Source organism: Oncorhynchus clarkii, chromosome 23 (genome assembly GCF_045791955.1).
Source record: "Oncorhynchus clarkii lewisi isolate Uvic-CL-2024 chromosome 23, UVic_Ocla_1.0, whole genome shotgun sequence".
In the NCBI taxonomy this organism is placed as follows: Eukaryota; Metazoa; Chordata; class Actinopteri; order Salmoniformes; family Salmonidae; genus Oncorhynchus; species Oncorhynchus clarkii.
The window spans coordinates 19,753,092-19,770,908 of record NC_092169.1 but is presented as its reverse complement, the minus strand read 5'-3'; the positions used below and the strand labels follow the sequence as shown (position 1 = coordinate 19,770,908).

Sequence of the window (17,817 nt, the reverse complement as noted above, 5' to 3'; positions counted from 1 at the left end):
TGTTGATGACAAAATTTCCCAGAGACAGCCATGTATGAAATAAATGTGACTTTGGTAAAAAAAACTATCTTAACAACATAATAGTAATACTTGTATTTGAATGGTACATCTCTTGATAAACATGATAAATGAAGATAGTATAGGCATACTCACAGCACAGCTGAATGCATATTCAATAGGAGTGTGTGCATGGGTTGCGTTATGGAGTTTGTTTTGGCTAATCAGTGGAGTCCATGGTGGTACAGATGACAAAAATATATTTTGTCGGGGCGCATCTCTAAACAAGTCAGCTGCCAGGACGGAACTCTAGTTCAGCTATCTGTCAAGAAAGGGGCGGGTTGTAATTTGATTCTACTGCTACAATTGGATAGAGCGAGGCTGTAACTCCTCTCCCCTCCACATCTCCTCACATCTCTCTCCATCGCTCATATCACTTGCTGCTGTTTACTGCTACTATGATAACTAGCTCAACGGTGAAAATATTTGTTACCAAGCAATAACATGCAAAATATCTAGTAAGGAGAGCGACGGTAGGAATAAATCTGAAACGACGATGCACGTTCTGTCTGAATTACTCAAATCTGCCCATAGTTTGAGAAGTGAGAACGCACACACACACACGCTGATCTACAGCTTACTTGGTCCATAAAAATGCAAGAAGATTCTTAGGTAGCTGAACCTATTGACAACCTTTATTTTGGAATTTTAAAACACCTTTTTATGACAATAATCTAATCCAACTATCCACCGTCAATTTACAGATACGATTGTGGCTGGTCAGATCAGCACATCATTAAGAAGCTAACATTACACTGCATATCAGTGGTTCATGTTCAAAATGATAACCAACTAACATTAGCGAGCTACAGTGCCTTTTGGAAAGTATTCAGACCCCTTGATATTTTTCTACATTTTATTACGTTACAGCCTTATTCTAAAATGGATTAAATAAAATAAAAAATACTCAGTAATCTACACACAATACCCCATAATGTAACGTCTGCTTCCAACTCACACTCTCAATCCCCTGAACGCAGCTCACTTTCCAGCCCACTTTCCAGCTCCCACTCTCAAACACATAGATCCCCTGAATGCAGCTCACACTCCAGATCCCAATCACCTGAATTCTGATCACCTGTTCACACACCTGTATGTAATTTACACACACTATGTAGTTCAGTTCTTTGCACCCCATCATTGTGAGGTATTGTTTGTTTTGATACACATTCTATTTGGAGCTTTGTTTACTTTCGTATTAGTCTTCACTAACAACGCTTTTTTGTCTATTCCCTGCCTGTACTTTGGCCAATCAGATTTCCTGTCATCAACCTCTTGCCTGATCTCCCGGACTACGTTATTAGCCTTTTCCTTCCCTGTACTGTTACCTTTTTGGAGTAAAATAGAGAGAGCTCTGAGACAGGATTGTGTCGAGGCACAAATCTGGGGAAGGGTACCAAAACATTTCTGCAGCATTGTAGGTCCCCAAGAACACAGTGGCCTACATTCTTAAATGAAAGAGGTTTGGAACCACCAAGACTCTTCCTAGTCTTGGCCGCCCGGCAAAGCTGAGCAATCGGGGGAGAAGGGCCTTGGTCAGGGAGGTGACCAAGAACCTGATGGTCAGTCTGACAAAGCTCTAGTTCCTCTGTGGAGATGGGAGAACCTTCCAGAAGGCCAACCATCTCTGCAGCACTCCAACAATCAGACCTTTATGGCAGAGTGGCCAGACAGAAGACATTCTTCATTAAAAGGCACATTGGAGTCTGCCAAAATGTACCTGAAGACTCACAGACCATGAGAAACAAGATTCTCTGGTCAGATGAAACCAAGATTGAACTCTTTGGCCTGATATGCCAAGCATCACTTCTAGAGGAAACATGTCACCATCCCTACGGTGAAGCATGGTGGTGGCAGCATCATGCTGTGGGGATTTTTCAGCGACTGGAAGACCAGTCAGAATCGAGGCAAAGATGAATACAACAAAGTACGGAGAGATCCTTGTTTAAAACCTGCTCCAGAGCGATCAGGATTCACCTTCCAACAGGACAACGACCCTAAGCACACAGCCAATACAACGCAGGAGTGGCTTCGGGACAAGTCTCTGAATGACGTTGACTGGCCCAGCCAGAGCCCGGACTTGAACCTGATCGAGCATCTCTGTGGAAACCTAAAAATAGGTTCCCCATCCAACCTGACAAAGCTTGAGAGGATCTGCAGAGAAGAATGGGAGAAATTCCCCAAATAAAGGTGTGCCAAGCTTGTAGCGACATACCTAAGACGACTCAAGGCTGTAATCACTGCCAATCACTGCCAAAGGTGATTACAACACTGAGTAAAGAGTTCGAAAACTTATGTAAATGTTATATTTCAGTAAAATAAATCCTGTTTTTGCTTTGTCATTATGGGGTATTGTGTGTAGACTAATGACGGGGGAAACGATTTAACCAGTTATAGTATAAGGCTGTAACATAACAAAATTTAGAAAAAGTCAAGGGGTCTGGATATTTTCCGAAGGCACTGTATGTTGGCTATTAGATCTTATCTGATATCTTTGCACCATGTTTATCTAGCCAGCTATCTAGCATAGTAGCTAATATAGCTAGCTAGTTAACACCACAGATAAAAGGGTTATCGCAATCTTTGCTAACAGCTTGCTTATTGCATGCATGTCACGGCATGTTGACATAAGCCTTATTATTAGTGAATTAAACTAAACTAATATTTGCGACAGGAGTTGTATTTTGGACACTGTGTCAATTCATCCGTTTCTCAATACTGCACCTTTCAGTTGGAGAATGAACTAGCTTGCTGCTGCTGCAAATTTCCCCAGGTCCTCTGCATTGTGCAGTGCTCGTGGCTCAGGCAGTGAGTGGCGGCTGGCATAGCAGCAGTTTTGCAATGTAGAGGGACTATCGGCAATGCCGATAGAGAAGGGCTGATGGCCGTTAGACTTGAAAAGGTCAATATCCTCCCAATATATCAGCTCGGTCGTTCTCTAATCTCTATAGAGGCTATGTGACAGTAAGGGAGTGGTCCTGCTCTGTCCCCAGAGAAAGCAGTTGTCTTGAACAGGAGAGTATTTTTATTAGTTTTTTTAACAGGGGACGATGTTGTATAACACTTGAGATGAGGTCACTATCAGCTGACTGGACACTCACTAAGCTCTTTGTCCACAAGCTAGATCTGTCTTTGTGTGTCTGTTTGTGTGTGTATGCGTGTATGTATACTTACCCTTGTGTGAAAGTTTTCACAAACTTGGACTCTCTATATGTTGAACAATATAATGCATTTCTGTTTTCCTGAGTTTGGAGTGTTTTTATTGGTTGAAAAATAGAGAGAGGGAAGCATGACTGTGCTTTATTGACACTCATGATAATGACAGAGTGACCAGATATTTAACTATAGGGATTTGCATATCAGTCTTCTGTATTATTCATTGTTTCAGAGACATTTGAGGAATTTGATAAATCTAAGTAATGGTTGATTTTACTCCTGTTTATCCATACTGTACACCTCTCCAGCTACTGCTTACAGAAATCAAAAGAACAAAAACTTCCCACATAGACTAATTTCACACTCTGTATATCTTCCTCACGTGAACCTGAACTATGGGCATGCTCTTCCTCCATGTGATCAGACTAGGTCTAGATAGTGTCAGTATGCATGAGGCCTCTCTTAATACCATTTCCCTCTAGTGCCAGGCTGTATTAATGAGGTTATCTAACTGGTCCTGTTCACCACTTCTCTCCGCTTCTGCCATGTAGTCTCTCTGGACTCATGAATTAGTACAAGAGCCCTTGTGCAGTGTGGGAGCAAGTCTTTGATCTGCTTCTGGCAGAGAGACAGGTCAGTCAGAGCTCCCTGAGTGGGACAGGTATGCTCAGAACACTGAACACAGCCCAGGAGAGAAGAAACATGGAGTGTTGCTACCAAGTAACAAGCAGAAAGTACTGTAGCTGACTGAAAATCTGTGCATCATGAACAATTTGCTATAATTGTGCAGTGAGGAAAGTTGAAGGAGGAGAAGTGGTAGGGGAGAACGCAGCTGTGAAGAGAGTCTGACTCAGCAGAGAGAGCAGAGAGTTGGGAGTAAACTAATGGTGAGGTCACAGGATGATGTCTTCTCTCCAAGGAACCAGAACCTTTTAAATTAGACACGTGTGGACTAGAGGTCAGAGGTCATATAGATCAGCACGTGCTTCCTGTGGTGTCACTAGGTTAGCGGGCTGTGATAGGCTACTGTATGTTACAGTATATCCTTCCCTGTTCTCCTCTGCAATAGATATTTGTCACAGTCTCTTCTGCTCCCCCTCCCAGTCTGTCGGTGTGTCCTTAGGGAAGTGAAACCAATAGGGATTTTCCACTTCTTTTCCAGGTCAGAATGTGTGTGATAGGATATGTTTCCCAGAAAGCAAGTGTGTGTGAGAGAGAGATAGAGGAAGGAAGATAGTGACAGTGAGAGAGGAAGAAAGCATAGCAGGGGGGATGATGAAAAGAGATAGTTAGTTACTTTACCTACACCACCTGAGGAACTTGCATTTCTAGTCTGAAGTGTCAAGGGATTCACACCGGCCGCTGTGCATCTATCTGCTACACACAATCAATTATTCACTCAGAGGAGATTAATATTTCATAACGGTTGACTCGCCTCCCATACCTCCACTCCTCTGCCTTTTTATGTGTCTCTGTTCTTGTGGAATTCTAAAAGGAGGAGGAGAAGCACTTTGGTTAAAGCCTCCTCGTCTTCCTGCGTTCTGTGGGAGAGTCTGCTGCTGGTCTAATCTTCTAAAGCTACCTCGCTGTGAAAACTCGGTGTTGGGTGTTGTGGAATTTTCTGTGTGCATTTTGAGTGGCTCAGGTTCTCAGGCGGTTTTCAAAGACATTCCAGGTCCACATTAAAGATGTATGGGCCTCCACACTTCACCCCAATTTGAGATGCACTCGTTAAATCCTAGTAGCATTTCATGCTTATAAGGCTCAGCCTCAGACCACTCTTGACCATAGGCCTGAATGTGTTCAGATTGGCGCATGATTGAAGTCTAAAAAGTCTGACCGTTTATCCTCATGTCCTTCAAATGCTCTTTAGAAAAACGATCAATGTGCTTGTCCAGGTTAAGGGTTTAACACTAAAGGAAAGAGCATAGGCCTATTAATGTACTGCTATCTGTATCATTATACCTTCCACAACGTCTGTTACCTGCATCGAATACAGTATGAATTGTGCCTTTGATGTCTCCATCATGACTGCAGGCGGTCAGTAATATATTCCTCCCAGGCTCAGAGTAGAAAACACTCACCTACACAATATCTCTCTCTCGCAAACTGACATTACACCAATAACATAAGAGTTTCATCTGAATATTTGAGCTTGTTGGTTGTAGTCTGTTTGGATTGGATAAGAACTGTGTAGTACGGCAATCTGAGCTCTGCCTTCGAGATAGATGAATAGTTATATTCCAATCCCTGGGATTAAAGTGAGATAGAGTGTGAGAGAGAAATAGATAGAGAGTGAGTGTGAATGAGCGGTAATGAGAGTGAAAGAGAGCTAGAGTGAGAGAGACCCAAACATAACCAGGTGGAAGCTCACTCACTTGGCGGTATTTGTAAGTATGCCGCCTTGGAGTCAGGCTGCGCTGCAATCTGTCTGTTTTACAGGGAGACATCACATTTGCCCCTCAAGGGCCTTGATCCAACTCCTGTCATGAGTGGTATAATGTAGCGTTGTTTGGCCTATCTCGGCTCAGACAGCGCCTGTTTATAGTCTGTCTGTCTGTCTGTCTGTCTGTCTGTCTGTCTGTCTGTCTGTCTGTCTGTCTGTCTGTCTGTCTGTCTGTCTGTGTGTGTGTGTGTGTGTGTGTGTGTTCCTCACCCTACCCCTGCCACAGGCCCTGAACTGGTTGTCCTGGATGACCTCTGCCAGATGGGTTGTACTGTCAGTACTAGCTCCTAGCTCAGACACGCAACGCAATGCAGCTTAGTTTGGGTTTTTGCTAGTCTAGTCGCTCTGCTGGCTCTCGGCCACTCTCTCTCTCTTTCTATCTCTCTCTCTGACTCTCTTTAACTTTCTCTCTGTATAATTCCCTGGAGATGCCTTTGAAAATGTAACTGTGTAAAGTGCAGTTGTCGTTCTGTCTCCGTCATGCCACTCAGTAGGGGGTTCGCTAAATTCACTCCATGCTGAATGTACTCTCTGCATGATTCCAGACGTGTGTGATTTCTGTCAGTTTGCAGAGCGGTTCCATTAATGCATATTCTGCTGTGCATCAAGGTTGTTGAGAAGTCATTGTTGTTGTGTCTTCTACATGATATGTTGTGACATAAGGTCATTGTGATAAGGTCTCGGCTGATATGTGAATATGAGAGAGTCACTGCTCAGCCTAAGATCCCCTACGACTCACCCCCTAGACACACACACACACACACACACACACACACACACACACACACACACACACACACACACCGTGTAGTTGGAGGGTTTGTGTTCTAGGCTGATGCCAGGGAGTGATGTGGCTAGGTGCCAGTTGACCACAGTGTCCCAGGTTCCCAGCAGTGAGAATGCTATGTCAAATACTGGGGACATGTCAATGTCCTGAAGACATCAGCTCCTGGCTCTCCTTCAATAGTCTTCTGTTTTGTCCCATTACATCAGGGTGAACTGAAAATAGCATTGTCTAATAATCTCTATAGGGATGTGTGGCTGAAGATGGAGGTAATGTCCGTTAAACAGGGCAGATGCTTTCTGAATGTGAAAGCTAAAGATTTTCTTTTACACTCTTGTATTTTCTCTTGTGGTTTCAGTCAGGGATGGTTTAATGCAGGGGCTTAGCAGGGCTGAAGCCCCTGGGCCCAGGCCCATGGGGGGCCCAGGCCAGTGGGGGGCCCAAGAGGAAGCAACATTTAAAATACATGTACAGTGGGGCAAAAAAGTGTTTTATTAGTAGGCCTAATTGGGACGGTCCATGTTGCAAATGGGACAACATTTCTTCATTCTCACCTATTTGGAGTTTGAATTAAGCTTATACCCTCTAGTGACTGAGGGAATAAGGGATAGTTAGTGTTAGCTATCGCTAGTCGGCTGTACCTACCTCTGGCATTTTTCATCCTATAGCTTATTCTCCATCTTCTTTTTAAATAGTGACCCAACTGTGACCTATCTATCCATCCCTCTCTCCACGTAGTAATTGCTGCTTTTTACTCTTTGCTAGGTTAACAGAGCCATCGGGTTCCCTCACCGATGGACCAATCAACTACAAGTACAAGACCAAGTGCACCTGGCTGATCGAGGGCTAGTAAGTAGCTCTTTCTCTATTTCCTCCTCCCTCATATCGCTATTCATACCCCCTTTTCTCTACATTCCGTGCAGTACGAATTCATTCTTAGACTGATTAACGTCATTGTTCAATGGTCTTAGTGTTAAATTATTTGTCTAATGTAAAGAATCCTGGCCAGATGTGGGCGGTTGTGAAGTTCTAGTTACCTCTGCGGCCCGTTTTAAACCATGTTCTATGTTCTGTCGTCCAGCCCAAACGCTGTGCTCAGGTTGCGCTTCAACCATTTTGCCACGGAATGTAGCTGGGACCACACGTACGTCTATGACGGAGACTCCATCTATGCACCTCTGGTCGCAGTATTCAGGTCTGTCATCATACTCTATGTAGATACATGTTTACTCTCTAGTATGCGCGTCACTGTGCATGCATGAACACCAAATACTGTATACCTCCAAAGCCTCATTTGTGCAGAACACATGCAGCTAAATAATACAGAGGATTGTAGAATCTACACATACTGCAACACCCACAGAAGGGATTCAGAATACTGGCTAGCTGAAGAGGAATTGTTCTCTTTCTGCAATATACTCTAGGTAACGAGTGGGTGTTATCCATGAATCAATTGATTCATATTCTACATTTAGCTTGTAGGTGTTCCTCCTCTCCAGTTTTGAGAAGCAATGTTCTCCACCCACCTAGCCACCCTCTCTCCCCTTCCCTTTGAACAATAGGTCCACAATGTAATTTTATCCACTGGGGGTCCTTCACCTTTGACTCTCCCCTGGTCCATCAGTATTGGCTGTGTGGTCTTTGTGTTGCGCCTAGGAGCCTGGGTGTGGTCCTCCCAGTGGGGACTCTGTCTGACTGCTGGTAAACAGATTAGAGTGGATTTCTCCACCCTCTCCGATAACCTTGATGTGGCTTTGCTGTGTGTACTGTGTGTGCTGTGCTGTTCAGGCCTGAGCCTGATCCTGCTCCTCCATGCGATAGAGGGATCGATCCCAAGGAGAGAAAGGAATCACTTTCTCCCAATGATGTAGCGAGGGAAGGGGGGGTTGTCATGGTGACAGCAATCCCAGCTCAGCAGTCAAGGGTGACTGGGTGATCATTTACCCAGCATGCTTTTGGAGCTTAGTATGCATTTGTGTTTTGTGTGTGTGTGAATACTCCATCATTAATGTACTTTTCTTCTTCTCCCACAGCGGTCTCGTTGTCCCGGAAACGAGAGGGAACGAGACTGTTCCGGAAGTGGTAGCCACCTCTGGATATGCACTGTTGCACTTTTTCAGTGACGCTGCCTACAACCTGACTGGATTCCACATCTCCTACTCGTGAGTGGCCCCAGCCAATACACACACTTTACATTTACAAAGTCCTCACCTCTACAGTACATCACCATTGGGGAAGTCTCTGACTTAGTAGCAGACAATGGGATGATTAAGAGCCATATCCCCTTTAAATTGTCTTTCCTCTCTGTGTGTTCCTGCACACATACAACCTCAGACCACATCCCATCCTCTCTAGGGTCTACAATGTCTGTCACAGGAGTCGCTGGGGAACACCATTACAGCTAAGGAGATAAGACCCATTGACATACGAGAGACGTGTGTGTGTGTGTGTGTGAGATTCTGAAAAAGTATTTATTGGGTTGCCTCACAAAGCAGCAGACTAGAGTCTAGCACAGCCTCAAGGCCTCCAGCACAGACATACACCATGTGGCCATAAATGTGTTGCCATAGCAACGCTGCTGTCACAGCCCTAAACATTATCGTCCCCCTGTTGCTGAAAAGCCCATGCATTATCCTGAATCCTTGACTCTCTGTCTACTGTACCTTCCCTTTTTCTCAATTATTTTGTCTGTATCTCTTTCGTGCTTCTCTCTAATTCTCTCTGGATTCCTCTGTATCTCACTCTATCTGTTCTGCTCCCAGAAAAATAATGCTTCAATGGATGTCAATCACCTCTGTTAATCAATCATTCTGTCAGCTATTTGTCTTTCGTCAATTATTACAATGATGACCTTTCCAAATGTACATCCCCATTCCCCCCCTCTCTCTTTTCTGTGTCTGCAGGGTCAACTCGTGCCCCAATAACTGCTCAGGCCATGGGAAATGCAGCACAGGGAACTCCATCGCCAGCCGGGTGTACTGTGAGTGTGATAAGTACTGGAAGGGCGAGGCCTGTGACATCCCCTACTGCAGGAACAACTGTGGCAGCCCCGACCATGGCTACTGTGACCTCACTGGGGAGAAAAGCTGTGTCTGTAACGACAGCTGGCAAGGTGGGGCTAGGGCCATGGTTATTCTAATATTGTGTCAATGTTGTCACCATGGTGTGGTATCTTCATGGTGATTTATAGGGTTCATTCATTCTTTCTTCAATGACGAAGGTAAGTTCTTTGTGTTCTTGTAGATTGAGTCACACGGCTATCTTCTGGCTGACAAGAGAACTGTGAACATAGGTGCACAGAGACCATGTCTCATTTGTTATAGTAATACAAGCTGACACCTGGTGTGTTCAGCAGACACTCTATGACAGTCTTTGTTTATATGAAGAGAATGGGGTCATGTTGACACGTTTTAGGATCCACGTGAGCTGTTGGATAATGTCCAACACTTTTTCGACAGTTTGACAGCTGGAGCCTTTGATGTTGAGTATCCCATGCTCTAACAATCTAACCTTGAGGTGATGATGGAAGACCATAGGTTTCTTCATTCTCTCTGAACTATAATCCATCCTCCTTATTCATACATGCTACACTATATATACACTATATAATACTTGCCATATATAGTCTACCACAGTATGAGTCATAATACCCAATAAACCTAGCGGTCAAACAGAAATGGTTCCAATTGTTTTTCCACCATTCATTTTATCCATCGTGGATTTTGGAAACACTTCAAATAAGAGTTGTGTTTCATGTAGGCTTATCTTGGCGTGAGGTTTTGATAACCATATAAATCTCTCTCGGACAAGGTGACTTTTATCAGTATATTCACCTCTATTTACCCCTCAAAAATGTCATGCTAATTAGCTGCTAATGTGGCTATCATGCAGAATTACAAATGCCTGTCTCAAGCTTCACGTCACTCACCAGGGCCATGGTGATCTGGACAAGACTGCCGAATCGAGGCAAAGGTAAGAATCTCTGGATTAACTATCTTATGTGAGCTACATTTTGTAATTAATAAATTGGCTAAAGTTGATTAAATTGACAATTCTGTTAACTGTCTTGGGCAAGTTTGACATTGAAAATGCCTGTTATCTAGCTAGCTAGATCATGGTCAGCTAGTTAGCAACATTAGCCTGGCTAGATGACTGCAGATTGTCTAGCCATTTTAAATGCATGAGAAATTCATAAAAACGAGTTTAGCTTTCTTTAGCTAGACTGTTGGTTTATAAAAGCCATCTAGTTAACTAACTAGCTAACCTAGATGATGAAGCTAGGGCTAGGCGTTCTTGATGACAATGTGTGTTTGTGTCTATGGGTGAGGGGTGGGTAGCTTAATACCGAGGTGTATCCTAGCTATCTGTGTTATTTAAGTCTGGCTTTTTGACATGTTTCAGAGATGGACTGATCGAGTCAACAGTGTGTGCTTACTTTACTGCAGGAAAACATTGATATGTTAGCTGTTTCCCTCTGGACAGCAGATCGTTAGTATAGCTAGTAGGAAAGGTTATGCAACCTTATTTAGTCCTACCTGCTGTGGTGGGTTTTAAATTAATTGGTATTCACCCGTTTGTTTTTGAGGTAGAATTACTGTCATGCTATTGATGCCAAATTGCTAACCTTACTTGCACCTTCTCTATTCCAGAACCAATGGGTGTGCCTGAGTCTTATCACCTCTCAACTAGGTTAGCTGTTTCAACCTGGAACAGTATTCCAGGTTTATATATAGCACATGCTCCACTCTCAAGTTGAAGTTGAACTTGTTGACTGATGCCATGGTGGCGGCTGCTAAACAGAAGGTAGCAGCTGCGAACCAGAAGACTGCATCCTGGGCAGCCCTGGTCCACACCTGCCCTGTTTGTCAGGTGAGTAGGATTGTTTTGTACTGTATGTGCCTTTTTAGGTTCCTCTCCATGTGTAGACTATTGTACTGGCCTGTGTGGGACAGTCTTTCATGTGTAGTAGTATGTTGTATCGTATTGCTTAGTTTATCAATTGTGTCAACTTTGAATTCAATCTAAGCCACAGATTGTTAAACTTCCTCCATGTTGTACTTGACCTTTATAGAGGCAGACCCGAAGACATTCAAGCAGCACTTTGAGAGCAACGATTCCAAGTCTCCAATGGCCCCGGTACTGGTTGATGTGCAGGCCTATGTAACCACACACACTCAAATGGACCTACAGCTGGGGCAAGATAGTGTAAACCACCATGTTGTCAACTAAATGCTGTCCTCAATGCTTAAGTTGTATTGTCTATGGCTCAATTTGTGGAATTCTGTGATCACTCGTCGTCTTTAATGTTGTGATTATCAGACACACGATGACCAGGATTTGAGCGTTGCAACTGAGACGGAGGGACACGCTAAGACCCTGAGTATGACAGGAGGTGGGCCGGATATTTGTGACAACGATTTCAAAGGGGTGCAGGCACACTAGCACCCCATTTTTATCTCTTTTCCATGACCAACCTTCTCTCTAGCTACCCCTTATTCCACACTATGCCTTTTATGCCCCAAGGTCCCTCAACTTTGGGCACTTTGGAACTTTCCATCTCTATAAACGCAGCCTACCTTCACCCATTTTCCCTATGCTGCTTTCTTCCCTTGTTGTTCTTCTGATTTGATAACATCTAGACTCAGTAACATGTTTAAAAGTTTTGTGGTGTACTGTTTTGCTACCCTTTTCACCTGTGTAGTGCTGTCCTCCTGCTTTTACCTGGGGTTCAGACTGAATGCAGCTCACAAATGACAGCAGCAACATGTACCTGTTCAATTGACAAGAAGGGTGTTGAGATGGCTTCCTTGTTTTGAGTGTTAATTGTGTTTCTCCCTCTGCTGGAGTTAATCTAGTGTTTTCTATAAAACCTACCATACACATTACATTTGTCCATTTGTAACTCGCCCATCACAATCACAATATGCTGTTTTGTGCTGGTGTCAGCTAGAGATGACGTGCAGGAGTTTGCAGGGATTTGTAGTCTTGTATGATGTCGACTTTGATGCTAATTAGCTTTTTCGAATCTGAGAGTAAATAGAGCTGAATATATTGATGAAAGTCACCTTGTCCGAGAGAGGTTTACATGGTTATCGAAACGCCACGGTACGTCTGCACGAAACACAACCCTTTTTTGAAGTGTTTCTAAAATCCACAATGGATAAAATGAATGCTGGTAAAACAATTGGGACCATTTCCATGTTTGACCGCTAAGTTTTCTGGGTATTATGATGCATCCCCTGTGGGGCTCAATTGTCTGTTCACCAAGAGGAGATACCTTTATATTCCATGTCTGCCATCTAGTGGTAATGGAGGTTTTGTTCTCACTCGAATACTGTATGATTTGGTGATGTATTCATACACATTTACTCTACTTTGCTCATGTGTTTTCATCTAACCAAAAACAGACATTGCTCTTAATGTCATAACCCTCTGAAGTCTTCAGTGGTGTTATGTGGACTGTGTCCATGTGCATTCCATAGGAAGTGCATCCCTTTTGAGAAAACTAACACAAATGTGGTTGTATTGGACATGTGAGGCATGCACTTCTATGTTTCCGTTCCACTCTCTGTATGTTCTGGATGATTCCGACTGTGTATCTCTCTTAGTTGGGCAGGATATCAACCCTGATAACATGGTCTTTAACCCATTAGATATTAATGACGTGAACAATCAATATAATGATTGGGTTGATCCTGGCAAAAATGTCCTGAATATCACCAGAAATGTCTATGACTTGTGATTACTATAATGTTAAGCAATTTAACAACCTGTAAAGAGGCCACCCGATTCTGACATTGGTAGTTTGTGTCATTGATATCCTTGTGTCAACCTTGGATTTAATTAATATTGAAGATAAACGTGTTTTATATTGGGTGATTTACGAGATAAATGTATTTAAAAGTGAGAACCACTCTCTGTATCACCTCATCTATGATCCCAAGTGACCAGTTCATTTTCTCATGCTTATTGATCATATGTCAGTAAAAAAAAAAAAGTTGTATAAACAGTTTTTCCTGAATTCTGCAAATTACAAAAAGTATAAGAACAAATGTACTCACCTACTTCGGATATCCCCAAAAATATATTTTACTAACAACTTCCAAGAGTCCTAAAATAATATGAAGCCATCTTGGAAAATCATCAATCAACTGTTGAGTAAGAAAATGCATCTACAGCTATCCCATCTTCATTTATTGTTGGAAATAAGATCTATAGTGATCCTGATGTTATTTCATGTGAATTGAATAACTTCTTTATGAATGTGGGTTCATCTGTCAAAGAAATTGAAAAAACTGATAGAAATCCCTTCGATAACATTAAGGGACATTTCCCTTCATTTCCCTTCATTTCCCTTCTCTGCTTCAGTTTGATCCTTCTGATGTAATGGAGGTAATTGGTAACTTAAAGATATCAGCATTGGTGCCTCTTTGGTGAAATCAGTGTCTTCCTTGATTACAGAACCTCAAAAGTATATCTTCACCAAATCTGGTATTGTTCCTAAAAATGAGGAAATTGCCAAAGTTATCCCCCGCTATAAATCTGAGGATCCAATAACTTTGACAAATTATTGCCCAATATCTGGACTACCATGTTTTTTTAAATCCTAGAAAAATTGCTATATAAGAGAATGTTCAAATATTTAATTCAACACTATTGAGCACCAATATGGTTTTTGTAAAAACTACTCCACAGATATGGCCCTTTTGCAACTTGTGGATAAAATCTGTACAGACCTTAACAATAAATACACTCTTGGCATCTTTTTAGATTTATCCAAATCGTTTGACACGGTTGATCATGAAATATGACTTTCTAAAAATAATTGGACACACTTACTCATTCAAGTTTTTTTTTAAATGTTTTTATTTGTACTATTTTCTACATTGTAGAATAATAGTGAAGACATCAAAACTATGAAATAACACATTTGAATCATGTAGTAACCAAAAAAAGTGTTAAATAAATCAAAAAATATTTTATATATAGTTGCCACCCTTTATCTTGATCACACCTTTGCACACTCTTGGCATTCTCTCGGCATTCTCCCATCTCCACAGAGTTTCTCTGTGGAGATTGGATAACCATCCAGAAGAAGAACAACCATCTCCAGACAAAAGCCAGTAAAAAGGCACATGACAGCCCGCTTGATGTTTGCCAAAAGGCACCTAAAGGACTCAGACCATACGAAACAAGATTCTCTGGTCTGATTGAACTCTTTGGCTTGAATGCCAAGCATTGGGGTAGCATAGTGGTTATAGCGTCGGATTAGTAACCGAAAGGTCGCAAGATCGAATCGCCAAGCTGACAAGGTAAAAATCTGTCGTTCTGCCCCTGAACAAGGCAGTTAACCCACTGTTCATAGGCTGTCATTTAAATTTCTGAACACTGAAAGGAAAAACCACAAAAGAGAATGAACGAAACCAAAACAGTTCTGTGTGGTACAGAATACAAAAACAGAAAACAACTACCCACAAACACAGGTGGGAACAGGTTACCTAAGCATGGTTCTCAATCAGAGACAATGATTGACGGCTGCCTCTGATTGGGAACCATACCAGGTCAAACACATAGAAATACAACACACAGAACAAAGCAGAATGAAAAACATAGAATTCCCACCCCAACTCGCACCCTGACCAAACCAAAATAGAGACATAAAAAAGGAACTAAGGTCAGGACGTGACAGCAGCAAAGTGATGAAATCTGTTGTTATCATCAGAAAGATTAGTGGTTTGGTTCATCAGGCTTGCTTCCTAACTCTATACCGATATCTAATTTACTGTAGTATTGCCTGGGCCAGTACATATGCCTCCTTCCTACACAATTTACTCATCACACAAAATACTAGCCACCTCTCTAATTACCTGGCCCCATCTGCACCTTTGTTTAAGAAACTCACTATATTGTCTAATTATGACGTTAATGTACTCCAATTATGCACTTTCATCTACAAACACTCATACTTCCCAGACAGTTTACCTAAACCCTTCAATGGATTCTTCCAGGTTTGTTCTGAAATCCATCTATATGACACAAGACACTGTGATAACCTTCACCCTCCCCACTGGCGCACCTCACATAGTCAATTCTCTATCAGATACAGAGGTACTACCCTCTGGAATTCTTATCTTTACTTTGCCAAAACCTCATTATCCCTCAATAACTTTAAGCGAAGTCTGGGGGTCAGCCTGATGAACCAAACTACCCAATAATCCCCTATCTCTCTCTATCTCTTTCTCACACACACTCAATCAATCAATCAAACATGGTATACTGAGTATATAATATACAATTATAATTCATATGCTTTGTTTAACTGATTGAACACACTTTTGTACTTTAACCTGTGGTGTGGTTCATCACAAGCCTTTTGGGCTTACAACCTCACCTGTATTATCTCTACTGTTTTGTCTTTCACTTATTTTCTTTGGTGCAAATAAATACAACATACAACATAATACTTCATCCTTACAGTAGAACCAACCAAGCACCTCTCAATGAGACAGAGCCGGTGCCACTGCTATTTTACTAGTTGCTGGTCATTGATTATAATACACTAATGAGGTTTTCTCCACTGATGTATTGGGTTAGACAGCGTGCTGGCCCATAGACCCGATCACATCCACCCATTCCACTGTCTGTCCCCCACTCTAATAGAGGCCAACAGTGGCCAATATCATTGGTACTTCTCAAAATTGGGTTTGATGAATCAGTCCCTCCCTCCTGATTAAAACCCCTAATGGTTCTGCCACCAGTTGGCCTCTGGGTGGTGGGGTCCTGTTAGCATGTGAGGTCTTCACCATCATGGCTGACCCCCCTCATGACATAGGTTGTGTTATCAGGCCCTTCACCAGCAGGTGGTGCTGTGTATTGAAGTGTTTTTGATGACTCCTTTGCTACAAACACACCTCATGTATTTGTAGGTATTTGTCATGTGTTTGAGTCATGTGTTGTCGTCCTCTCCAGGTCCAGACTGTGCTCTGTCAGTACCATCCACAGAGTCTTATTGGGTGATGCCCAACGTCAAGCCCTTCGGACAGTCTCTGGGCAGGGCCTCCCATAAAAGTGTGGTCCACGGGAAACTCATGTGGGTCGTTGGAGGATACACCTTCAACTACAGCTCCTTCCACATGGTTCTCAAGTAAGGCACTGACTGAAGAGAGGCCTGGAACTGTCTGTCTGTCTGGCTGTGTGCCTGTCTGTCTTTTCCCCTCTTTCTCTTCATCTCTCTGTGTCTATTTACCTCTTATATATTTGTATCTCTCCTTCCTGGCATTTTGCCTTCTCTCTGTGGGTCTTTTGCTCCAAAACTCTCTCTCTCCTCTCTCCTACTTCATCTCTCTTTGTCTCCCTTTCCCTGTAATATCTCTCTGTATCACTAACTTCTCCCTCCACTCTCTATCTATCTATTTGTTGAATGTTCCCAGGCCTGACTTTTTTTCCCCCCTCTCTGCAGTTATAATATGGAGAGCAGCACTTGGGATGTGGTGCCAATCAATAGTGGTCCTCTGCAGAGATATGGCCATTCTCTGGCTCTCTACCAGGTAAAGCAGCTAATGGTCACAGCCCACTATCAGGGTGGATGTGTTCCTTCCATCTAGCTTTCTGTCATCAACTGGTACCATACACCTATATAGGGCTCTATACATCTATATACTGTAGGGTTCTCTCTCCGACTCTTTCTGTTTCTCTGGGGTTTTCTCTCTCCTTCACACATAAACTGTGTACATTTTATATAGGGTTCTCTCTCTCTCTCTCTCTGTGTTGGGTGAGGGAGCTAAGAGGATTGCCTCCCTGGGTCTGAGTAGAGATAACATTGCAGTAAGATTTATGTGGGGACCTCAGGGTTTGTCAGAGAGCAGAAGGGCTGCAGGCTTTGCTTCGGCTAACTGACACTTTGTCTCACTAGGGGAAACAAGCATGACCACATTTAAAAGGCCTGCTCTGCCTCTTCTCCCCTTGAAACTATAGGAGTCTGTCTGAATGACTCTCCCTGTTAAATAGAATGGCTGCCTCTGGCATGTATGTGTGACATTAAACTCTTCCTTTACTACTAAACTTGATTTTATATTTGATGTCTTACTATGATTGCTGACCTAAGGCGATTCAGCTTTGCTTACGTGAGTTGATTGGAAGTAGTATTTACAGCTCAAAGGTTATGGCTAGAAAGGCTGAGAAGTTTATTTTGGAACGACTCACTACATTACTTGCAGTTTAGAATGCTTTAAAATGGTACCTCCAAGGAAGACCTCACTAATTGTTTTGTCGTTAAAAAAAGCTGCACATACTAAAGGTTCCACATATTAACATACTTCCACTTACTGGTTTTAGAGCTAGCCTAAGCTGCAGTCTGTGTTTGGGACAGAGGTTG

General features: G+C 42.6%; 1 protein-coding gene across 1 annotated transcript in view; it reads left to right on the top strand.

The window, feature by feature from the left end:
• Positions 1-17,817, top strand: part of LOC139381452 (attractin-like protein 1) — a 337,715-nt gene that overhangs the window by 51,804 nt on the left and 268,094 nt on the right. The window contains exons 2-7 of the mRNA XM_071124992.1: positions 7,209-7,292; positions 7,525-7,638; positions 8,477-8,605; positions 9,347-9,555; positions 16,413-16,587; positions 16,903-16,990. Of these exons, the coding sequence (XP_070981093.1) occupies positions 7,209-7,292; positions 7,525-7,638; positions 8,477-8,605; positions 9,347-9,555; positions 16,413-16,587; positions 16,903-16,990 (799 nt within the window). The remainder of the gene's footprint in view (positions 1-7,208; positions 7,293-7,524; positions 7,639-8,476; positions 8,606-9,346; positions 9,556-16,412; positions 16,588-16,902; positions 16,991-17,817) is intronic.